The sequence below is a fragment of the Mus caroli genome, unplaced genomic scaffold (genome assembly GCF_978045245.1).
Source record: "Mus caroli unplaced genomic scaffold, Mus_caroli_1 scaffold_15, whole genome shotgun sequence".
NCBI classification, from domain to species: domain Eukaryota; kingdom Metazoa; phylum Chordata; class Mammalia; order Rodentia; family Muridae; genus Mus; species Mus caroli.
In genome coordinates this window covers 28,670,798-28,696,056 of record NW_028227270.1, presented here as the reverse complement: position 1 = coordinate 28,696,056, position 25,259 = coordinate 28,670,798, and the positions used below count along the sequence as shown (strand labels likewise).

At 45.1% G+C, this 25,259-nt stretch overlaps 1 protein-coding gene across 1 annotated transcript in view; it reads left to right on the top strand.

The window, feature by feature from the left end:
- Nucleotides 1-25,259, top strand: part of Serinc5 (serine incorporator 5) — a 98,296-nt gene that overhangs the window by 33,501 nt on the left and 39,536 nt on the right. Inside the window, exon 2 of the mRNA XM_021180315.2 lies at nt 7,376-7,543. Coding sequence (XP_021035974.1) covers nt 7,376-7,543 — 168 coding nt within the window. The remainder of the gene's footprint in view (nt 1-7,375; nt 7,544-25,259) is intronic.

The window sequence follows — 25,259 nt, the reverse complement described above, 5'->3', positions numbered from 1 at the left end:
TTTTGTTTTGTTTTAAATAAATCTATTCCTTTCCACCTGTTCTGTTCTGCATATTCTAAAAAGGCGAATACCCAAGACTAACCTGTAGACAAGGAGTTAAGCATGAGGTAATCAAGAGAAACTACATCTTGGTCAACTATGATAAGGATAAAATTATCCACAGACAGTAAAAGAAAAAGGTCTATGGTAAAGTACTAGCTGGTTATGTAAATTTGAGAACAAATCGTCTAATTAGCAGTTAGCAGACCTCATGAAGTCAGACGGTAGCAGTGCTGGCTGGGGCTAGCACTGACCAGTGGGCAGTGCCAACAGGCTAGCAGCAAGTCAGATGCACAGAAGACTGCATCATAACATGCCCACTTCTCTAGTTAAGCCAAGTGTGAGCCTGCATGAGCGTCTCCCTGCTTGGACCAGTGGGGCTGTGTAGAGCATGCTGACTTCCCAGAGAATTAACCAGACTAATAAAAATGGCCCCAGTCTCATCCCAGATTCTGCCATAAGTCATATTAAGAGCCCACAGACAAGCAGTTCACCCCCTCCCATACATCAGCAAGTAGAACCTCTCTGGCTGCCCCGTCCAGTTCTTTTGCTTGCCTTCCAGAGCTCAGTGATCATTCTTTTTTTCACCCCTCTCTGTAATAAAAAACACTTTAAGCCCATCCTTTTGGTTGTTCATGAATTTCATCCTGTGTGTTCATGAGAAAAGGACCCAGCATCGAAATCAGGTGTGATTGTGACCATACAGCACCCAAGCTCCTGAGTTAAGCTTTCCACTCAGGGATCATCACCATCCCCGATTATTGCCTTCACCCACTCCTGTTCTGTTTCATAGCTACCTGCTGGGAGCTTCAGCACCCGGTAGTTACTCAGTGACACTCGCAGGCTTCCTGATGGATTGCTATTTTCAGTTCATACTTCCAGGTAATGAGGGTATTGTGTCTTGACTTAATAGAAGTGCTGAAGCCACTCGTAGGCCTAGCTCCTGGCTCCAGGCACATTTCCTCATAGTCCTCCAGTAGTCCTTGGGAGGATGGTTTCCAAGGGCTGGTGGGCAAGGCCAGCGAGGGAGAATGGAGACTGGTATTCACGGCCTGTGGAATGCAGTTTGGATTCCCCTTTCAAAAAGGAAAGCAGTGAGAGCAACTGTCTTATCTTCTCATTTTGACCTCTTTCCCAGGCAAGGACCACACACTGTTTACTCATGAAAGCCAGCGCTGTGCCTGCCTCAGCAGTGAGAAGGGAGGGGCAGTGAGAAGGGGCAGTGAGAAGGAAGGGGCAGTGAGAAGGAAGGGGCAGTGAGAAGGAAGGGATAGTGAGAAGCAAAGGGGAGTGAGAAGGGGCAGGAGTGACAGAGACTCTGTGTTGTGATTGGGGACAGGAAGGTTCTTCAGAAGGGAAGAGAGTGACATATGTCTATACACGTTTGCAAATCTGTTTACAGAAACAGCTTCGAACCTCATTGCTTTTCTTTTTTTTTTTTTTTTTTTGGTTTTTCGAGACAGGGTTTCTCTGTGTAGCCCTGGCTGTCCTGGCACTCACTCTGTAGACCAGGCTGGCCTCGAACTCAGAAATCCGCCTGCCTCTGCCTCCCGAGTGCTGAAACTTCGATTTTCATCCCTTCCTCCCTTCTCTTCTCCTTCCCCTTCCTCTTCCCCTTCCCTCCTTCCTTTGACTGGATCTCATGAAGCCCAGGGTGCTGTATTATTCTTTAAAAAGAAAAGAAATCTGACCACTTGCCATGTATGGTACCAACTTGCCCTTGGGAGAAGAATCAGGAGTACAAGATCTGTCAGATACACAGTGAGCTTGAGGTCAACCAGGAATTCATAAGATCCTGTCCCCCAAAATAAAGCAAAAAAAGAATCACACACACACACACAGAGAGAGAGAGAGACACTAAAAGCTTGAGTGTTAATAGATGTTTCTGTTCCCTCCCTATATCTAGGTCCAGTCTCCTGGTAGTTGATGTTAGTAGTTTTGTATCTTCCCATGTGGCTGTATATACCTCTGCATAGATAGCCTGTGTCAGCACACTTACTCTGGGCTGCCACATTCAAGATCACCACCCATATGGCTTAAACAAAACTCTAATGTCTCATTTCCAGAGGTGAAAAGCCCCAGAGTAAGATTTTTGGCAAGTTGTCTTCTAAATGACACCTTAGAGTCTTCTTACATGACTGTCCCTGTGACTCTGACAAGCCCCTGGGTTTCAGGGCTGTTCCAATGATCCTGTTCAAAACCCTACCCTCTAAAGACCAAATACAGTCACACTTTTGGGTACCAGAGACTAGTACTTCAACGTGTGAATTTTGAAGGAGACACGGGCTCAGTAATATTAACCTACTCATTTCAAAACAGTATCCTATTGTGTAGAAAGCCCATGATTACTTTAACATTAGGCCTAATAAATACAAATGGATTGTAGGCTTTCCCAACGTTTGTAACTAAGTCTTTGGATGCTCATAGGTGTGATTCTGCCAGGATGAACTTGGAAGAATTGTAAGTATTGCCCTCTGAAGAGTATAAAAATTACATGGAGGGGAGTTCATGAAGCCTCAACCCTATACAAAGAGCTACAGGCGACTAGGGAATGTCAAAGCAGGAAAAGTCTTCCCCAGGGAAGAGCACACCATTGGTTATCTAATACCAGTGGTCAGCCCTGAAAACTCACACACAAATAGCACTTTACAGTAAGAGCAGGGCACTTATTCATCTTTAGGATTATATATGTATATGCTTATATGCATGTAAAAACAGTAATGAAAACTGAAGCCATGAATTTGAAAGAGTAAGGAGGGATATATGGGAAGGTTTGGAGGGAGGAAAGGGAAGGGTGAAATGATGTAATTATGTTCTCAAAAATAAAATTGAAAGAAGTAAAGTGAAAATTATACCCCTTAATTCTTGGTGATACAAGGCTGGTAGGAGATTGAGTTCAGCGTGTGGCTTGTGATGGTGGCCCAGGGCCTGGGGTTGCTTGTGCTTTTGTTTGTGGGTTTTCCACCCACATGACTTCATCATACATTACTCACTGAACATCTATTTACTGAGGCAAGGGTGGACAGCGCCGCTTTGTTCATTTTTAATTTTTATCTTAAACAAAAGGCTTTTTAAAAGAGTAATTTTGAGCTCATAGCAAAACTGAATAGAAAAACAGAAACTTTTTCCATATGCTCTGTTCCCACAGAAGTGTACCCTCCCCAGTGATGACTGGCTTTCTCCCATGGTGACCAGCCTCCTCCTGCGGTCATCATTATCTAATGTGATGATCAGCATCCTCCCAGGATCAGCTTTCCTAAGGACATCAGTGTCTTACCATGTCACCATGCTCTCTCTTGGACAGCATCCCTCAGCATAGAGACTAGTTTATACCTCATGAGTCTGTATGTCCCCTTGCTTTCCCAGAGTCCCTAGTTTACGTTACAGCTCAGTCTTGGTGCTTTAAATCCTGTGTTTGTTTTATAAGCCTGACTTGTTTGGCAAAAGGCTTATGCCCTGTAGAGCCAGGAATAGAACAGTGGCTTTTCTCTCCAAGCTTGTGACAGCCTGGAGTTTATCCAGCCAGGAATTTTCTAAGGTGAAGAACTGGAGGAGTGACCTGTCAGGGTAATCACACTCTGGAGGCAGGGGCTGGATGAATCTATTATATCCTAAGTTGTGTTCTCCCTACAGTGTGGCCAGTCAGTGCAGGTGGAGTAAGAATTTCCTGGAATGCTAGCGTTCCTTGTATAGACTCTGTTGGCAGTGTCCACATAGTACATTTGTCAGCATTTAGCTTAAGGCAATGCATGCCTTCCCTTGTTTATTGGTATAGTTTGCTTTGAAGGGTGACTCTTGATATAGTAGAGAAAGGCTATTGTTGAATTGCAATATTTTTATAATCTTTATACAATATGTACACGCATATAAATGTATATATGTCTGGGTTTTGGCAGTACTGTGTTTAGACCTGTGGCACTGCACATGCTAGGTAGATTCTCTACACTGGACCAAAGCACTGCAAGTAAATAGTGCTGCTTGACAAACTCGGTGCATACATTGATACATGACTTATACATGAATTAAACCACCTGCTTCGTTTTAGTGTTCTCCATAATTGTATCCTTCCTGTGACTATTTAGACAAATTTAAATATCTGTATGCATTCATTTTCCTTTCTGTGGAGATAGTAAGCCTAACCATCGACTCTGCCATGGTACAGTTCCATCCTTAGCTAGAAGCTTTCTAGCTCGTTCTGAATGCCCGAGATGTTGGCCTGTAAAGGGATGAGACGTCCTGGCCTGGGTTTTGAAAGTGATTGGCTGTCCCTGTGCTTTGGGCCTGTGATAGGCAGCACAGCATGAGGGGAGCATCTGACAGAAGAGCCAGGGCCTCCCAGGCCTTTCTGTGACCTGATCTTGCTCTAGCTCTGCACTTAGGTCAGGCATCTTCAACATTTGGGTCATGACCCCTTTGTGGGCCAAGTGACCCTTTCATAGGGGTTACCTGAGACCATCAGAAAACACAGCAGGTTATGGTTCATAGCAGTGACAAAATTAAAGTTATGAAGTAGCAACAAAAATAATTTTGTGGTTGGGGGGGGTCACCACAGCATGAGGAAGTGTGTTAAGGGGTCACAGCGTTAGGAAGGTTAGCGACCCCTGTCTTAGGTTGGATGTGGCTGGGCCAGTCTTTTGCCACATTTGAGCAGTGCTTAAGGTTCAAACTTTAGCGAACTGCTTCTAAAGGAATTTTCTTTCCTAATAGGGTATTTTGTCACATCTGAACTTGGTATGCAGCGAATCTGGTTATCTGAGACAACATGGCTTAAAGAAAAGCTAGGAAAGAGAAGAGAGAGCCAGGGAATCAAGCTAGTTTTGGGGTGGGGGTGGAGGGAAGAGAGAATAAAAAAAGAGGAAGATCTGTACACATATGGAAAGAGTCAATAAAATGAGAGATGTCAGTGGGGACCAAGAGGCCTGGGGGTATGGAGTTGGTAGTGCTTTACCTATACGAGGCCTTGGGCTCAATCCTAGAACGTTATAGTGGTGCATGTCTGCATTCCCAGCCTTTGGCAGGAGGAGCTTGAAGCCAAAACAAAACACCAGCCAACAGGATGGATGGATGTAAAGGAAACAGCAGCTATGCTGGTAAAGACCACGTGCAGCACTGTTCTTTGCACGCTCTGTCTGTTGGCTCAGCCTACGGAGAATTTGTTAAAGCGGTGGCCTGTTTAGCCTTTTGAGTAAGATGGCTTGAAAAGTTGAGTGCTAGATGCTAAGAAGACGTTAGCAGGAATTTGAAGCCATGTTGCCATCCCGAAGGGCAGAGACTCCAACACTAGTGCTTTCATGAAGGAAGGAAGGAAGCTTGTGACATGACCAGACTTCGGAGGTCTACGACATTGTTATAATTTGCTGTATTTTCAACACACCCTGCTATCTAGTCTCATTGTACATGATGTTTATAAGATAGTCTTGTAACTCGTGCTTGTTTGGAAGCTTTGCAAAGTTCCCAAACTTCCAGATCATTTTCAAGAAATTGAACTATTAGGGCTTAGGTTCAATATAAAACAGTGTTCACACTCACAGATTCAGATGTAGTTTGCAGTTTATGGCAATTCCTTTCAGAGAAGCTCTGTTGTGTAAAATCTCCTTTACACCAGCTGCAGCTGAGGGGGCTTCCAAACGACCACAGCAACGTATAAGGGACATGTAGCTTCTGTTACCACTGTTACTTTATAAGTGGGGATTCCGAGTCTTAATTTCTAGGTGGCAGAGTCTAACTCACAGTCCACAAAGGCTGATTTCTCTCCTGAGCTGCTATCCACTTACTAGCCTGCTGCCTTATGTTTTATCGAAGATATAGTTTTCCCAAATAATGGGGGCAGAGAGAATGTTGAATTGGTTCAGTATGTGCTGTTCAAGCAAGAGGAATTGATTTGATTTCTGGGACCCACATAAAAAACTGGGTGTGGCAGCCTACTCCTGTAGTCCCAGTCCCTTGGAGGCAGGAGCAGGAGGATTGCCATGGGCTTGCTGGCCAGCTCATCTGGGTGAATGGGTGAGGTCCACATTCAGAGGAAGACTCTGTCTTGAAAAACAAAGTGGAAAAGTGTCAGGAGCGGCATCCAGTGCAGACCCCTGGCCTCCACCCACATGCATGTGCAGTACACATGGCCATGTGACCCAGTGACCTAGTTTCCCCAAGTGAAAGACGTGTATACTCTAGTGGTACATCAAGAGTCTCTGCCCTGAGCCTATACTGCACTCATTAGCCCAGAAAGACTGCTGTAAGGGGCACTAGACTGAGAAATAAACAGTGCCTGCATAAGAGCTTACTGATGCCCTTCTTCAAGAACAGCCTGACGTGTGTAAGGAGTACTTAGTAGAACTCCCAGCGTGTCCCTAGGTGTTCCGTTGGACATTTGTATTGCTGGGTCCAGGTTCTTGTTTTTCATGTTCTTCCTCTTTCATGGAATCTTTTTTTCTAGGTTTTAGCTGTTGCTTTTGCTCTTAGCTGATCCCAGAAACCTTTGTTTGCTCTTAAGTGTAATGACTGTGTACTTCTGAGAAAGTCCCTTTCCTGTTTATTTCTGGCCGTCTCCCAAGCTATTAGTGCTCATCACTTGAGACAGCATCTGACTAGTTCTAACAAGCTCTGCCATGCACCAGACTCTTCTCATGTCCCGTGGTCTGATGATCAATAGAACAGTCACCTTGTAGCCTGGGAAGGCCACCAGCCAAAATGTTTGTAAAGGGTCAATGTTTTTAAAGTAGTAGATTTGTATATGATGTCAACTGGACCTCTTATAATTTAGTTCAAATTTGACACTACCCAGGTTTGATACCATCTCACAAGATTGTCCCAACTTCCAAGACTGATCGTAATCTGAACCTCCCATAGCCTATCTGATTGGGTATAAGCCTGAGTTCTTAGACTTTCCACCTAGGGTTCAGTAATGGGCATATCTTCTTCGTGTACTTACTGACATAGAAATTCTGAATTCCACTGATGAGGGTTTTTGTAAAGATGCCAGCGTATATCATAACTGATTCAGTCATCAGCCATTGGCCACTTAACTCAACCACCATTCTCCCTCTGTGAGGAAAGAGCGGGGACCTGAAATTCCCAATCTTCAATGTCATGTGGCTGACTTCTGGCAGGCAGATTCCACTCTACAGTGACTGGGGAGGGGGCTCACCAATTGTCATGGCATTAAGCATAGACTCAGGAGTGGTTTAAAGGGGGTTATGAATACCAGGACACTCCTTGCGTGCGTCCCCCCCCCCCCCCCCCCCCCCGTCAAATCCCAGTGGTTTTAGAGGCTCATATTCCATGTTTTCTTGCTGTGTCACAGTAGCACACTCTGAAAGGATGTTTGTGTTTTTCCTAGTTGGCCTGCTGTTGCGGATCTGCTGGCTGCTCCCTCTGCTGTGGCTGCTGCCCTAAGTTCCGACAGTCTCGGACCACCCGCTTCATGTATTTATTCTACTTCATCCTGGTCATCGCCCTCTGCTGTGTGATGATGACACCCTCTGTGATGAAGCAGGTGAAGGACCACGTAAGTCTGTGGGTTTTGATAAGTTGTATGCAAAACTTGATGTAGAGGACTGGGTTCAGCATCACTGTGACTGGGGGCTTGTTCCTTGTCTGCTGCTGTGATAAAACATTCTAACAAGGCAACTTATACAAGGAAGAGTTTTTTCAGCTTATGGTTCCAGAGGGATAAGAGCCCATCACGGCGGCTTAGCATGGCAGCATGTAGTTGGCATGACAGCACGAAGTTGAAAGCTCACAACCTGAACCATAACACAAAGCAGAGAGAACAGAGTGGAAGTGGGCAAGGCCTTTTATTTAGCCTGCCTCCCCACCCCTGTGTTGTACTTTCTCCATCAGGGCTGCTCCATCTACATCTCCTCAGCTCCACCTACATCTCCTCAAACAGTACCACCAGCCAGCTGGGGACAGAGTATTCAAATGTCTGAGGCTATGTGGGGGGCGGGGGGGGCATTTCTCATTCAAACCACCACACTTGGTCTCTGAATTGTCTCAAAGCTTGTCCACTGCTTTCAGGCCAAACAGGCAAGCCATTCAACAGCAGGATCTTTAATCCACTAAATAGTGTTTGGCCTGATGTATAGGTATGTCTATGGATGTGATATATGTCCATGATGGATGCACACAAGTCTGTCTGACTGCCCATGAAGACTGGAAGGACATCAGGTGTTCTACCTATTACGCTCTGCCTTGTCTCTTTGAGACCTGGTCTCATGCTAACCTTAGAGCTGGGTTGGTTATTGGAGGGCAGCGAGCCTCAGTGATGCTCTTACTCACCGTGCAGAGGTTAGAAGCACGCATGGTTATGCTCAACATTTTACATAGGTGGTAGGGATTCAAAATCAAATTTTCACACTTAGGCAGCAAGGCAGAGCCACTGGGTTTAGCCACTGGGCCATCTTTCCAGCCCCTAGAGGTTTTATCCTTAGTAGTAGGATATCCATAGTTAGATGCTGTTGGTAGATGTCAGAGGATTATGTTTGGTCTTTCTTTGTTTATATCTGTTTCTGATAAAAACACAGCCTCTGCATGTAGAACTTTGCATGTCTTTTTATCTCAAGGATGACTGCCAGTATTTCAAGTCACGGCTGGTTATACACACTTAATTCAGCCTTTATGGAGAGGATGGTGCAGTTTAGATACCAGGAAGTAGTGTGCGATGATTTTAACCTTTCTAGACTGATCACTTGTCCATTGTTGTCTCTGGGTGGGAGAAAGAGTCCCAGTCCTTTCTTGGGCAGTGTGTTCTGAGGGATCCCTGGAGTGTGATGTTCATGGAGAGGGATGTGGGGTCTTTCCTGTTCCCACATAGCAGGCCTCTCTGAGCTATATTAGAGGATAGTGTGTTGAAGTCTCAAGAAAGCCCAGTAAACAACACAATTCTTTCTGTCCTAGGTTTTGAGAAAAGAGACTATAAAATGTCAGCAAGTAGAGGCCAGATATCATGGTTATTATTTAATAAGTCACATGAAACCTATCAGTTTGTATTTGCAGTGAGGTCAGCTTCCTCCTCAGCTCCTGAACCAATCAGTGCAGTCACCTCTGCTCCGTTGCCATGGTTCATGACAGATTTCCTCTTCTACGGCACAGTTGGCCAGGAAGAGAGGACAGCAGTGTGTTGAGGCGGCTCTCGTCTCAGGGGAAATGGTAGAGGAAAGCATAGCTGTCCAAGTCCATTTGCCTTTAAAGTACCACTGAGCCCTCATCCTCCTGGGCAGGCAGTGAGGTGGCAGAGAAGCCAGGCCTAGAGTGGTACTGTATCCCTTCTGCAGTGATTATAGTCTCCCTTGGAGCAACTCCTAAGCAAATGGTCCCAGTCCTGAGCCATGCTGTGGCCATTTCAAACACACCCATTTTCTTTCCCCTTCTCTTTATGGTTGGAGCAGGACCAGGGCCTCGCATGTACTAGACAGTCGCTGAACTATTGACCTACATCCCAGCTGAACAACCATTTTCTTACAGGCTCTTGGTCTATTATCCTGTTTATCCTTTAGTTAGAATAGGCCTACTGAGCTTCCTGTTGGGTAATACATTTCTGATTGTACTTGTATGTTTTTGATTACAGAATAAACGACTGTAAAGCCTGTGATTAAGGCACCACAGTGGGGGATATGTATGTTTAGATGAAAAGCAAAGTTTGTCACTCAGAAAAAAAAAGATGGGAAATTCCCTGAGGCCTAAAGCAAGGTAAAAAGAATAGATTCCATGTGGGAAAACACTGTAGATGTTTGGAGCAGAGACCAAGCAAGGCCTTGGGTGCCTGGAGGGGTCTGTGCTAAGACTTGCTCTGTGCTTATTGATATATTTACCACCCGGTCCCCTCCTGGCATCGTAGCTTAACTTAATGTGTTTAGGGAAAGATGTGTGAACTTACGGGACTGGAAATACGACTCAGCAGTTAGGAACAAACAATGTGCTTGCAGAGGACCGAGTGCGGGTCCCAGTACCCACTTCATATAGCTCACAGCCTCCTGTAGCTCTAGCCCCAAGGGGGTCTGGCACCCTCCTCTGGCCTCTGTGTGTGCCCCTCCCCTATTTTATTAAAAAATTAATATATAATTAAACAGTATATATAATTAAAAATGAAAACTTTTTAAATTAAAAAAAAATTAGCTAGAATGCTAGAAGGATTGGTTTGAACTCTTCCTGGACAGAATGTAGAAGTCTGTTGAAGCCCTTTTACATTCATCCGTTTAGATGACCTCACATGGGCTAGTGGGTCCTGCACCACTGAGCCGCACCTCAGCCCTCTGTTCACTACTTTTATTTTTCTAGTAGTGTAGTACTCTCTTTTTAAATTCATAAGCAGCCTGTGGTGACAGTCCTGTGTCTCAGCTTGATGACCCACTGTGGTCCTGTGGTGACAGTCTTCTGTCTCAGCTATCTGGTAGGAGCTCTGCTCTTAACTTTCCAGTGGCGGCAGTGTTGTGTGTACATAGTAAGTATTTTAAGAGCTGGTTTTTATAGGATAATGCCAGATTTTAGTTGGAGCGTTTTCCCTGTATCTTTATCCTTCGTTACCACTGGTCTCGTGTATGCAGAAGGTGGTGGTGTTATCCCACTCTACAGGTGAGGAAGCTACGAGTCACCTAACCAGTTTATGCTGGTCTTATAGCCAACTACTGGAGGTAGACTTGGGATTTGAACTGGGCAGATTATGTTCTCAGCTCCTGGGCTGTGTAGCTAGAAAGGCAGAGAAAGAGCAAGGATAGGGCATGTACAGAGGGACAGGGAAAGACAAGACAGTGTCTCACATGACCAGATCCCACTGGACTTCCTGTTATAAGATAAAGGAGCATCCATCATAGAGTCCCAAGCAGAGGTGTGATCGTGGAGCAGGGGGAGACTGAAGGAAGTGAGATCACTGGGGTGACTAAGGATCAGAGATCAGATGGAGAGGGAGGGGAAGGGAAGGTGTAACCCTGGCACCTCGCAGAGTGGTTGTCAGTGTTTCATGCCTGCCTCTGAGTGTACCTATTTAAAAATGGCTTGGCCAGGCTTCTTGCATAGAGTGAGGTCACTCTGAGTGAAACAAATCCTTTTCCCTTCACAGGGGATAACTATGTGGCCACAAAGTCAGCTTGTTTTGTGGTGCTACAGTCAGGCTGACCTCATGCTCAGGCGGTGCTTGAGGGTGGGCCCTGAAAGGTCTCCTTGTAGTGCATAGGCTGGCCTTTGGCTGGTTCTTGCCTGCTCTTTGTTGGCCTGTGGGAATGCTAGAGGTGACAGTAGCAGAGGAGAAAAGAACCACAAGCTTGTAGCCTGGATGGGGTGTCATTGCCACCCACTCTGCATTCTTGCCTCTTAGCTAGGCCCCTGTTGGGGTCACGTGGCCTGTGGTGTGTGGGTTGAGAACAGGAGGGCCACTTTCTGGTTTCAGAATGTGATATCTCAGTGAGAAGGACCAGTGAGGCAACTTGGTCCTGCTTTTCATGAGGGGAGCCCTCCTGAGACCAGAGAAGGGTCTCCTGTATGTTGAGTCACAGCAAGTGGTTTTTGTCTTCTTGGAGTGAGCCTTTTTTTCCCATGCCAGAATGTAGGAGCCGTTTTAGGCTGGCTGCTCTTGGCAGTCACCATAGCATCCAAGCAAGTACAGAATGTGGGAGCACCAGTGGACATTAGAATGTTGAACACCAGTGGACATTAGAATGTTAAACACCAGTGGACATTAGAATGTTGAACACCAGTGGACATTAGAATGTTGAACACCAGTGGACATTAGAATGTTGAACACCAGTGGACATTAGAATGTTGAACACCAGTGGACATTAGAACGTTGAACACAAGAGGCAAAGCAAGTGAAGGAGTAAGGGCTCCAGGTCTGCACTGATAAACCAAGATCTGTTTGCCTGGTTTGAAGATAAAAGATGACAGTTGAGTGTCCCAGATGCTGGTCATTTGGGAGAGAGGGCAAAAAATAAAGGCTCTGGCTCGCTCTCTCTCTCTCTCTCTCTCTCTCTCTCTCTCTCTCTCTCTCTCTCTCTTTCGATACAGGGTTTCTCTGTATAGCCCTGGCTGTCCTGGAACTCACTTTGTAGACCAGGCTGGCCTCTAACTCAGAAATCTGCCTGCCTCTGCCTCCCAAGTGCTGGGATTAAAGACATGCGCCACCACCACCAGGCAAAATAAAGGCTCTTGTGTGCTGAGGAACACCTTTTCCGCTGAGAGCTCACTGCCCAGTGTGGGAAGAACCTTTGGTATTCGAACCTTTCATGTCTTAGGTTCATATTCTCCTCCCTTCCACTTGGCACCTCCATTGCCCTGATGGATGTAGATGTCAGACATGGTGCATTTAAAAATGTCAAAACCCCAATATATAATAAACAGTGCTGTGAACTCATTTGTCTGGTATATGGTGTGTGGAACATGATGTAATATGTTTGCTTTACATTTAAATTGTAAAGAAGTACTCCTTTTGTTGTGAAGAGAGTCTGGTACAATCTCTGCTGTCTTTTTGTCGTTCCTTCACTCATGTTTAGAAGGTGTTATGTCTGGCTGTACCTTCTGATCTCTGCACATGTTTTATTTTGCACATTATTTCCCAGAGGTGAGTCAGGATAGTTTTGAGTGGCAGTGACTTGGCAACTGATGACTTTGACTAGGTTTTCCCTAGCTGACAAGGGCTTTTGCACTTGTTTTCAACATATGGAGGGCCTCCAAGGAACACAGGACAAGACTGAATGGGATCTGGGTATGAGGAACGTCTGCCTCATGGGATTGCCAGGTTGACTATGTCTCTCTCCTGGCTCCGGACTCATGGCCACAGCCAGATTCAGATGGCTCAGATGAGGATAGACAAACTCTTGGAACTATACAGTTGGCCAGGTATATAGATGGGCTTTTATTTGCTGCCTTGAGGGGAACTGGCATGCAGTAATGAGACCCTAACCTGGGCTGTGCTTGTATCTAGGCATTAGCAATTCTTGGAATAGCTTTGTGTTTCTGATGGAGTTGTATGTGTCAAGATAGACATCTGGGCTCTTTTAGGTGACCATTCAGGCTGCGGGGGAGCAGGGAGGTCAGTTAGCAAGCGGGTTAGAGTGAGCTTTTCAAATAAACTTGCATGGCCTTGGGCTGAGAAACAAGACACCCTTCTTGCTTACAGCTAGTTTGTCCCTTATCAACTAGCCTGAGTATGTCCATCAAGGAACTTGAGAAATCACTTTGGTATCTATCTACTTTGCATAGCATTTGGCTCCACTCTGCTTCTGTCTCTTACTCATAGGGTAGGGCTGGGACACCTTAGAGCCTCCAAGGTCCTCCTTCTCCAGGAGCCATTTGTCACCTGATCTTTTCCTTTCCTCTGTCTTTCCACTCTGGGCATTGAGTGTACACTTTCTGCGGTTTTTGCGTTTTTCTTAAGAGGCAAAGGTACTTTGAGTCTGACAGCTGTGCATTTGGAGTCTTTGAATGTGGTTAGTGGGATGGGTTAAAGGATTTCTCTGTGTGGCCAGAAAACTCACTCTTTGAAAACAGGGATGAGCTAGACATACGAAGTTGGTATTTCCCAGTCATTTTCACATTGGGCAAGAAGAAATTTATGTCTTTATTAACATACTGTGGCACTGACAGATGATAAAGAAAATGTTTAAAGGGTCCCAAGTGACTAAGGGTCCCAAGGCTACCTGCTATAATGCAGAAATATCAACTTCTCAATTCCCTTTAACTTTAAGCTTGCAATCCTGGCTGTGACCTCCTGCTACCCTGGTCTGTTTTGGGACCTTGCCATACCTGCCATTGCTGGTAGAGTTCTGATCTCGGCCTCCTGTTTCTCAGAGTCCATCAGCTATGTGGCTAGAACCTGTGTCTTGCTATTCAAACTACTTCCCCAAACTACTTGCCTCCATCTGCCTACAACCCCAATCCTAGAGTGCAGCAAGGCCACCCTTCTTCTGGGTGAAGCTCTGCACAGCACCTGCATGGATCACGAGTCTCCCTCAGCCACAGGCTCCTCCACCTCTGTCAGCCTTCCCTTTTCTTTCTCTCATCACAGACTTGTCATCTTCCAGAAGCGCTCGCCCCCTTCTCGCCTGTCCCTGGCTTCTTGTCGCTCCTTCATTTTTCTTGTCCTTCCTTGTTGAGGCTTCCTGTTTAGGGCAATATTGCATGGTAGTTGAGAGTTTGAGCTTCAAATCTGGTCAGCTGAATTTTGAATCCTGGCTCAGTTACTTAGCAAAGTTTTTTACTCTTTCTACCTTGATCTTCTGTTTAAAGGGAAAAAAATGATAATAGTAAATCAAGATGTTGCTTAAGTGTTTGCGTGCCTCTACTGCATGGGGTCCTGGGTTTGACCCTGATTACCAACCCACCTCATTTCTCCATAAATATATATCATAGTCATCCAGTCCATAGGCATGTGAAAACCCACTGATCTAATCCAGGAAGCATGCTTAGAACAATACCTGGCACATTGGTTTCCCAGTAGCATGTAAATATGTTGACATCTCCAGCATCCAAGAAGTCAGCAATCTGAGTCATATCTTGTACAGCTTTATTGAGATCCGATCCATATAACTTACAATTGAGTTATGCAACTGGCACTGTAATACATAGCCTTAGAACATTTTGTCACTCCTAAAGCAACTATATTTATTCACACATGCTTCCTATTTCTTCCCAAGTTCATCCAGCCCTACCGAGCCACTATTCTATTTTCTTTCTATATGGATTTGCTTATTTTAGATGTTTCCATGTAAACAGAGTTACACAATACTAGAATTTGAATGTGCCTCCGAAATGTTCGTGTGTTGGAAACTTAGTTTCCAAGTTCATTTCCTACTTGGATACAGGACTTTAGGGGGCATAACTAGGGTTAGATGAGGTTATAAAGTGCAGACCCCTGTGGTGACAGAAGTTCTCTCTGAAAAGAGGAAGAAAGACCTGAGCTGGTACAGTTGCTGTAGCTTGCCTTGTGATGTCCTGTACTGTAGAATGAATGATGCAGCACTAAGGCCTTCTCTTATACCAGCTTTGTGCTCTTACGTTTCCCAGTGTCCAGGACCATGAGCTGAACAAAAATCTGTTTTTTTTTTTTAAATTATGATGTATTAGGTATTTTATTATAGTAACAGCAAAACATACTATGTATTTTCTCTACATGACCTCTTGCACTTAGCATGTTTTAAAAGGTCAAGCATACTGTAGCATATGTCAGTACTTTCTTCCTTTGTATGGCTGGATAGTAATCTACTTATGAATAATCCATATTTTATTTGTTCATTCCTCAGTTGATGGACAATTTATGCTATTTGTACCTTTTGACACACAATGCCACCTTTTTGTGTGTGTATATAATTATTTTCTGGGTATATACCTAACAGTAGAATTTGTTCTACAATGTAGGCATTCTGGACCATATGAAAACACCTTGTGTAATCTTTTGAGGAATTTCGGTACTGTTTCCAAAGTAGTTGCATCATTAACATCCTCACCACTGTGAAACATTCATTAAGTGATGTGTAAATGTTCAAGTTTCTTCTACCCTTGCCAACTTATATTATTTCCATCTCCCCATCTTTGTGGGTCTGTGATCTCTGTACCTGTGCTTAAAGACTACCCTGAGCCGGGTGTGGTGGCTCACGCCTTTAATCCCAGCACTCCGGAGGCAGAGGCAGGCGGATTTCTGAGTTCGAGGCCTGCCTGGTCTACAGAGTGAGTTCTAGGACAGCCAGGGCTATACAGAGAAACCCTGTCTGGGAGGAAAAAAAAAAAGCTACCCTGATCACTTTTTCCCTGCATCTCCTGGGGTAGCTGATTCATCTCTGCTTCAGGATATCCTCTGTAAAGAATTGTGGGTAGGGATAATGTATTAGTCAGGGTTCTCTAGAGTCACAGAACTTACAGAATGTCTCTAAATAGTAAGGGACTTTTTTGGAATCACTTAGAGTCTGCAGTCCAACTAACCCAACAATGGGAGGCTGTGAATGAAAATGCTACAAATCTAGTAGTAGCTGTTCAATCCCACGAGGCTGGGTATTCCAGCTGGTCTTCTGTATAAACTGAAGTCTTGAAGACATAGGTTCCAACAGATGTGCTGGCAAGCATGTGCAAGCAGGTGAAGAGGAAGAGGAAGTAGCAACTGCCGCCACCTTACTTCTTCCAATGTCCTATGTAGGCCTCCAGCAGAAGGTATGGCCTAGACTAAAGGTGTGTACTAGCACACCTAAACAGTTCTTGAAACTTGCTCTGTCCCAGGCTGGCCTTGAACTCAGATCTGCTTGTCTCAGTCTCCTGGGATTAAAGGCATGTACCACCTTGCCTGGGCCTAAGCTTTTCACAGCCACGATGCTGCAGGATCCAGATCAAAAGCACCTGTCTTCCAGCCTCAAGATCTGGATCACAGGTGTGCTCTTCATTTCTGGATTGTAGTTAATTCCAGATGTAGTCAAATTGACAACTGGGAATAGCTGTCACAGGTACCTTCACTTAGAACATTGCCAGAGCCTTCCTCCTCCTTCCCATCTTTATATCCAGGACTGATCACAGACTTTCCACAGACAGGACATTGAGGGACTGAGTTTGTGCTGTGCGTTCTATTCAGTCACGAATGCGTTACCTAGGCTAGGCTCCTGCCTGCAGCCTTCCTTATCTAGAGAATTGATCCACGGGTGAGCTGAGGGCACTGTTGCTACTTCTCTTTCTCCCACATCAATCCTGTTCCAGATTCTTGGAGTCACTCTTGGCTTGTGTGTCAGCCACCGAAGCTGCTTTGCTTCGGTGTTTGTTTGTTTTGTTTTGTTGAGACAGGGTTTCTCTGTATAGCCCTGGCTATCCTGGAACTTACTCTGTAGACCAGGCTGGCCTCGAACTCAGAAATCCACTTGCCTCTGCCTCCCAAGTGCTGGGATCAAAGGCGTGCGCCACCACCTCCCAGCTTTGCTTGGGTTTTGAAAGTCTTGCTAAGTGCAGCATCTAGTTGCCTAGCTAGTTTTGATGACTTTTTACACTCCTTTGGTGGTTCCTGGACTGGAGTGGCTCATGAAGTGCTTCCATACAATGTTTGGGACTCTGGATGGGCAGATGCGCTACTTTTCCTCCTATTTTCAGAGGGCTGTGATGACATCATTGTCAGCGTTGTGCATGGGTCACCTTCCTGGCCTGGTCATGGGGATCCCAAGAACTAAGGTCTGAGGCTAAAGTGTTTAATTGAAGAAATAAGCAAAGCCAGGATGCAGCTCCCATCTGTGACGGGTGACGGTAAACAGCTGGGCCTATTAAGTGTTACACTGAGAAACAGTGCTGTCTTTTACAGGTTAGAGTTTGAGTCAGTCGGTAGAAGAATAAAGGAGACTGGAAGAGCAGAAAAGCCCTAAGTGGTCATTTTAACTCTCCAGTCATCTGACAGATGACATAGCTCATGAAGTGAAGTGGTTTGCCCAAGGCTTAAAACACTAGTTACAACCCAGGGTCCCTGATTGCTTGACCACTGTTTCCTGTTCATATCACTAGGTTGGCTTGTTGGCCAGATAATCACAGAAATAACCATCCTAGTCTAAAGCAAGCATAGCTTCCTCTGTCTCCTAAACACTCTGGATACAGGAGCAGAGAGGAGGAATCTGTCTAGGAACTGCCTTCTTGTAATAGTGACATCCATTTAGTAAGCAGAGCCTTCCTTGACTCCTGAATGTTCTCTGGACACAGGAGCAGGAAGGAATGACTCCTTCTGGAAAGGTCACCTTCCCACCTGCCTCCTTCCCATCCTACAGCCAAAAGCTGGGCTCAAAGAAGGAAAACAGAATAGCCACAAACGATTTATTTCGTTTTGCCTGGAAAGTGAAACCTACTCTTAGGTTATGTTTTGTGTATCTTCAAAAGACAGACAACATCACTGGTGAAAAATATATCACTTCGATGCAAAACACCACAATTTGTGGTGCAGAGCAGCAGGGATTCATGCTAAAGGGCAAAAGTCTGGCCCTCTGACTGGGTTTGGTCTCTGTTGGTTGAGTGTTCAAAGTGCTGGGCCCAGAGGTTGTTTTAGTTGAATTCTAGACCCAGGCAAAACTCCCCATTCTCAGCAGCTACTTGTTATGTTTTCTTGGTTGAATAATATCAAATAAAGAGAGATACTGCTAGCTCAGTTCTTTGATTCTGGAGAAATTTTAAGTTTATTATTTTAACCCAGCTGAGTGAAACGACTTTCAAACGTTCTTTTGAACAACAGCAGAGTTCCGTGTCAGTATGCTTTGTGGGTCAGTAGTGTGGAGCCCCAGTTCCTGTGGATCACTAGGAGCTGCAGAGGTCTCCTGGGCTGGGAGTTCCACTTCTTATATTCCCTGGTTCCATCCCTCCTCAGCATGGCTTGGTGAGGACAATGTAATTTTTCATCCGAGGTCTTCTAACAAACAATCCCTGCAAGTCCCAGCCTTGACTCCTCTCTGTTGTCTCCTGCCCTCCATACAGTGAATGAGGCTGGGAAATTGTTTTGTACTTGAGGCAGTACTTTGAGCGATGCTGAGAGGCTTTGGCTAGACTCTGAATCAAGGGCTAAGATGGACTCTTGTCTAGTAACCATGAGCTTGTCAGGAGCTGTACAGCAGTAGGTAATGTTCACGGTCCTTGTCTCTCAGATCCCTTGCACAGAACTCTTCGGAAGGTCCCAGATGTGAGCTGGGTCTTTTTAAAGATTGTCCTGCCTATGGTAGGGAGAAAGTGATGAAGTGAGAATGTGAATTATTCTCAGTCCTTTCACTTTGACCATCAAAAGCATCAGTTAAATGACTGGCCCCCAAACACTCCCAGATAAATGGGATAGTCGGATGCTTACAGTTAGAATGAATGCTATTACTTGCCATAAAAATGGAGCCAGGAGGAGCAGACACCACAGCACAGAAGGAGCTATGATAAACTAGGCTCAGAGTCACGGGAGGAAGCTCATGGATGCTGGGAACACAGTAGCACCCTCACCCCATGGGGTCTTATTTCTGTGGTTTTCATTATCTAAGGTCAATGGAAATCCAAAAATATTACGTGGAAAATTCCAGAAATAAACAAATCAAAGCTTTAAATTATGCAGCACTGTCCTACTCTATCCTGCTCAGGACATGAATTATCCCTTTGTCCCACCAACTGTCACTCAGTGGACGTTTTGGTCATCAGACCTGCTATTGTGGTATCAGTACTTTTACTCAAGCAATCCTTTGTTTGTTTGCATATTTGTTGGTTGATACTGGGGATTGAACCCAGGGCCTTGTATGTGCTGGGCAGTTACTCTCCCAATAAGCTGTAACTAACCTCACCTCTTCTCTCCTCCTCTTCCTCTTTCTCTTCCACCGTCTTCTCCTCCTCCTCCTCTTCTTTCCACCCCTCTCTTTTAAGATAGGGTCTCTTTAAGTGTCCTAGGTTGTCCTCAAGCCTGTAATTGTTTTGCTTTAGCATCCCAGATGTTTAGATTTTTAGGAATGTGCCATCAAACTCAGCTCAAGTGACCCTTTTACATGGCTCCCAAGGGTACGAGTATTGGTGTTGGCTGTTTTATTACAGTGCATTGCTGCTATTGTTTCATTTTATCATAGGAATTGTGCAGCTATTACTAAGATTGATTGCCCATAGTTCTAGGCACCTATTGTTTTTGGAGAAAGGATCTCATACAGCTCATCCTGGCTTCCAGCTCAGTACACGGCTAAGGATGACCTTGAACTCCTCTCTGTCTCTACCTTGTCAATGCTGGTATTACAGGTGTGTACTGTATATCTGCAAAGAAAGTGAGGTCCGTGTGGTTTAATTTTGATGGTCTTTTTACAAAGTATAAGGGATATTGTTTGACCACACTGCAATCTCAGTGCATTCTTTTTGGGGGGTGTGGGGTTTTGCAACAGGCCTAACTGTGTCTAGAATAGCAGCAGAATGTACTATGTAGCTCAGGATGTGTTAGAACTAGTAGTACCTTCTATCCTAGCCACTGTAGTGCTGGGCACTTTGATGATAGGTGTGCACTGCCAGCTGCTGAGTACATTCTCTGCTCCATTTTCTTTTGTTTTGATTCATTAGAGAGAAGAAGAGAAAGAGACAGAGAGACAGAGACAGAAACACAGGGGCAGAGTATATTTGAGATAAGATCTTATTTTGTAGTGTAGACTAGCCTTGTCTGAACTTCCTTTGTAGTTCAGGCTAGCTTTTAACTCAAGTGGTCCGTCTGCCTTTTACCCTCTAGAGTGCTTCAATACAGACAAGCACCATGATGTCCAGTTGCTGATCTCACTATTTTAAAACTGCTTAAAACCTGCTGCTTTCATTGATTTATCCATTCATGTAAGTATAGGTACCAAAAACTCAGGTGTTCTGGGATAACATATAACAACATAAGGCACTGATCCTCAGGTAGGGGAACCAATAGTTTGGTAGCTGGCTTTTGTGGTGCATGTAGAGAGGCCGACAGGCTGAGGCAAGAAGATTTTAGTTTTGAGGCAAGAGTGTGTATGGAAGGAAACCCTGATAATAGGCTGGTTGGCCTACTCTTGTGAACTTCATCTGGGGATGTCTGGATAGACAGCTGAAGTGAGGGAGAAACTCCCCACAGGAACTTAAGCCGTTCCCCGTGGCTACGGAAATCACAATGGGTGCAGTTCAGTGGGACAGTTTTCTACAGTCAACACACTAGTCTAAAATTAATGTATCGACATGCTGGCTCTCATCAGTGTGGGTTTTATTTTTGGTTGTTACAGGCTGCATTTCTAGGACAGATGGGACAGATGTAACAGATGTGAGTGGCTCTGTTAATGCTGCTTAAGGCTTCTGAGCATTGGACATCCCTCCCCCACCGCTTCCTTTCTCCATCAAAATAGAAAGATGGTTCTTCTTTGTACACAGAAAATGGCAGAAAGTTCTACAGTTTGTTTCACTTAAAACCAGCTTCTGTGTGAAGCACATCTGGTGAGGGAGGTGCCAGGAGCTGTACTGGCATAACCAGGCGTGCCCCTCAGCTCCCACTCCTTTGGCTTCTGATGGGTAGAGTGACTTCTCACAGTTGCCACTTGGCCTTCGAAGTATAAACACATACTTTATCAGTTAACTGTTCTGTATTGAGCTTAAGAGTGGGCAGACTTTCTCCATAAATGTCTGCTAGTGAAAACTGCAGGCTCTGGGCTTCCAGTGTAGTGTAAGAGTGGCACAAACAATGCCAACAAATGAATATAGCTTCATTCCACAAGAAAGTTATTTACATAACCAGGAGACTGGCTAGATCTGACCTATGGGCTGTCGTTTTCCTGGCTGCTGTTTTAGGCCTGAGTGGCTCCATGCAGGCCACATACGTACCTTGTCTCTAAGAGACAAACTTCAGTGGCCTAAACTTTATGCTCAGGCAACCAGAGCTCTAGCTTACCTTTCAGGTAAGGGCTGCATGAACCCCATGCCTAGCTAGGCAAGCACAATTTAGTGTCTGTTATTCTATATGGGATTATAAAGCAAGTGGAACTAATTTATGGGGAAATGAGTTATTTGTATGAATCACTTCAGTCGTGTTAGGGATGAAGGAGTTGTGAGGAATGTAAAAATGAGCATGTGTGGATCCTAATATGGGGTAAGAAGTGAGGAATGCTGGAGCCAGAGTGGCTGTTGTGCATGGTTCTCAGGAATGGGATTCAGAAGCAAGGGATCCAGGCTTTCAGAATCACAAGTTGTTTAAGTATGTTGGTGTCCCATCTTACAGAAGACAGTTGGTTCTCATGCCCTGTCATTGTTTAAATATACATGATATACATGCATGGCATGTACATATGTGTGTGTGTGTGTATGTGTATATTTACACACATCACTCTGGTTATCTGCACAGCATTTCACTAGACAGTTAACTACTCATTAGCACCGATTTAAACTGATTAATTAGCCAGTGACTTACAGCACTGAGATCAAATCCAGGGCCCATGTGTTCTAGGCAAGTAGCCTACTGGTTGAGCAACATTCCAGCTTTATAATATGGATCTTAAACCTATTTTATTTGATGCTTCTATCCACATGACCTGAATAATACTTGCCCAGAGTAGGTGGGAATGAGTCGCTGACTAAACCCTGTGTGTCATACACGTGTGATGTGTGGTGTGGCATAGGGGATAAAGCATGTGTGTACAAGCTCTAACTTGACCGAGCTTTCCATATTTCCCCAGAAACCACCATGCATACAGCTGCATCCTTTAAGAGGACCTTTGCTGACTTGGTTAGCGCAGAGAGATTTGTCACCAGGGGTTTCATTCTCCTTGGCTGCGTTTCTCTGGGCTTAGACTGACCTTCCTCTGCTCTTTCACTCCCCGTCCTCCCAGGAGAGTCAGTCAATTCACCTGGGTTGCTTTCTTTGCCATGTGTATGCTGGCTCTGGAATCCTCACCCCTTTCTTGGCTGGCCTGAAACTTACTGTATAGACCAAGCTGGTCTTGGATACGAGGCATCCCCACCCCCTCACCCCGTCTCTGCCTCCCAGCTACTAGAATTACAAGCATGTGCCAGCATGCCCATTATCTTTAGTCTAGCTGTCTTTCTGGAGTGAGTACCCTTGTGGAGCCATCCACCCACACCTCCTTTTGATACAGGCGCCTCCAGGACAGGCTGTCATTAAATGAATTACTGTTCTCCTGTTGCCGTGATTCACTCCTGTGGTTACCTGTCAACTTCAGAACCGGGAATCCTCATCCCAGGTCTGTCCCTGCACCTTCCATATTCACAGATGATGTCACATCCAGCAGGACAGCGTCTCATGGTCGGTTCTCACTGCTCTTCACTGAGATCTCCTTCTGTTTCTCCTTCAGAATCAGAGACTCATGAGTTCTACCTTCATCTTTACCTAATCCTCTGTCGCTGGAGGTGAAGTTCACTGGCTCCAGTCCTGTGTTGTGTCCTGTGAGTTCTCTGGTTTGGACTGAAGGCTTATGTATTTAGCCCTCAGTTAGAGCAGTTTTCTAGCTGTGAGGACTTGTGTGAACTACATTATCAGTCTGCCTGTGTGCTTTCGATCTCTGAAGGCTTTCTCTGGAGGACATGACGCTCCTGGTTTGACAAGTGGTAGGGTCAGTAAAACTAGACCATGGGTTTCTAATTCACCCCTTCCTTTTTTGAACCTTTAATAAGGACAGAATATATACTTTTCTGATATTTTTTAAAAAAAGGTCAAGGTACCTAGCCCAAAGAGGGGCAAGCCATAGTTGGTATTGCTGGTTTTTTTTTAAGGCTTTTTTTAAATTAGATATTTTCTTCATTTACATTTCAAATGCTATCCCCAAAGCCCCCTATACACTCCCCCAACCCTGCTCCCAACCCACCCACTCCCGCCTTCCTGGCTCTGGCGTTCCCCTGTACTGAGGCATATGATCTTCACAATACCAAGGGCCTCTCCTCCCATTGATGGCCGACTAGGCCTTCCTCTGCTACATATGCAACTAGAGACACAAACTCTGAGGGTACTGCTTAGTTCATATTGTTGTTCCTCCTATAGGGTTGCAGACTCCTTTAGCTCCTTGGGTACTTTCTCTAGCTTGCTCACAGTCATCTTTTGGATGTAACACAGGGTCCCTAATGAAGGTGTTGCTGGTTTTAAGTGCTCCTGGGTTCCCCAAAGGCTGCAGGATGCTAAGGTACTGAGGAAAGAACCCTGGTCTCACAGTCTGTGCAGGAGAAGGGTGGAGGCTGACTCAGTATTCTTGTCTCACAGCTGCTGTGCCCTGGTCAGTAACAGGCTAATACTGTGCTGTCAGAATTACTTCATGGAGAAAAGTCTAAGGGAGCCTAAAATGAAGACTTAACGTTGAGAGGCGCACCCCTCCCCCGTTCCAGGATTCTTTCCAAGTGAGGGATGACGAAAAAGAATTCTTAGATTTTGCTCTTCTAGTTTCTATGAGCTAATTTATCACTCATGCAGAGATGCCCAGAGCTTTCTCAGCAGTAGGATTCCATCTGAAGCTCTAAAAATTTGATAGAAGCAAATGTAAGACTAATTAGCTTTGCTAATATCACATTTTCATCTCTGAAGTCATACAGCCATGTGACTCCCATCTTCCCTTCCATTTCTGTGAGAACCACTCCCACAGAATCTATTTTTTTCCCTAAGTTTGGATCATCTAGAACCCGAGTCAGTGAGACCAAAAGACTTCTGTAGCCGTGTTTTATGTGCCTGTGTGTTTGCATACGGCATATATGTATGTACATGTTCACATGTGTATGCCTGTTGTATGTAGGTGCTTGTGTGTGTATACAAATACATGGGAGGCCAGGTTGATGTTAGCTGTCCTCATTTGGCTCCCAACTTGTTTTGGATAGGATCTCTCATGGAACCTTCAGCTTATTGATTCAGCCAGACAGCCTGCCCAGCACATGTTGGGATTCCCCTATCCCAGTCCCCCAGTGCTGGGATTAAAGCATGTACCTTAGTGTCTGGCTTTTTACATGGGTGCGGGGGGATCCAAACTTGGCTACTCAAGTTACTGTGGTGAGACTTTAGCAAATGAGCTGTCTCCTCAGCTCCTCTTGCCTTCGGTTTTTAATATCAATTTACCCAAGTTTGAAGATGCCAGGGGCATTGCTAGCATCTCCTGCTGGTGCCGCTGCTGCTTCTGGTTTCTTTCACTTGAGGTTGGAACTTCCGCACATGCCGTGGAAGTGGACTTTCCTTTAGGAAGTGTCTATCTAAGTCTGAGAGTTCTGTTTATGCTTTTGGAACTTTTGTTTCCTTTTATTAAGTTCTGCAGATCAAATCCCTGGCCTTTCACATGCATGGTAAGTAAGTATACTGCTACTGAGCATAAAAAGCTATGGCCCTTTTATGTTTTGAGACAGGGTCTTACCCTGTTGCTTAGCTTGGCCTTAAGCTTGTTATGTATCCCAGGCTGGCTTCTAACCTGTGATACACGTATGTCAGCCTTTTAAGTACTAGGACTAGAATCAAGTGCCACCGTGCCTTCCTGGATCTCAGTTCCTAGGGACTAGGACCCAGGCACCACTCATTTGGTTGGCATGGTTCTACAGTAAATGCTTTGACCCAGTGGATGGAGCCCAGATGCCCACCTTACCTTGTTTAGATCAAATATATCCTTCAGTGGTCCTTGCAGTGTGTCTGACTCCCTCTCTAGCAAGCTCCTTCTGTATTTATATAGTGCCTAAGTTTATGTAATGACTACTGTGGGCAAGGCACTGTAGGTAGCCCTTCACAAGGATTATCTGGAGGAAATTTCCTGGGTAATTTATGAGATTACTTCATTTTGAAGATAGGGAAACTGAGAAAGGGGTAGGGGTTGGGG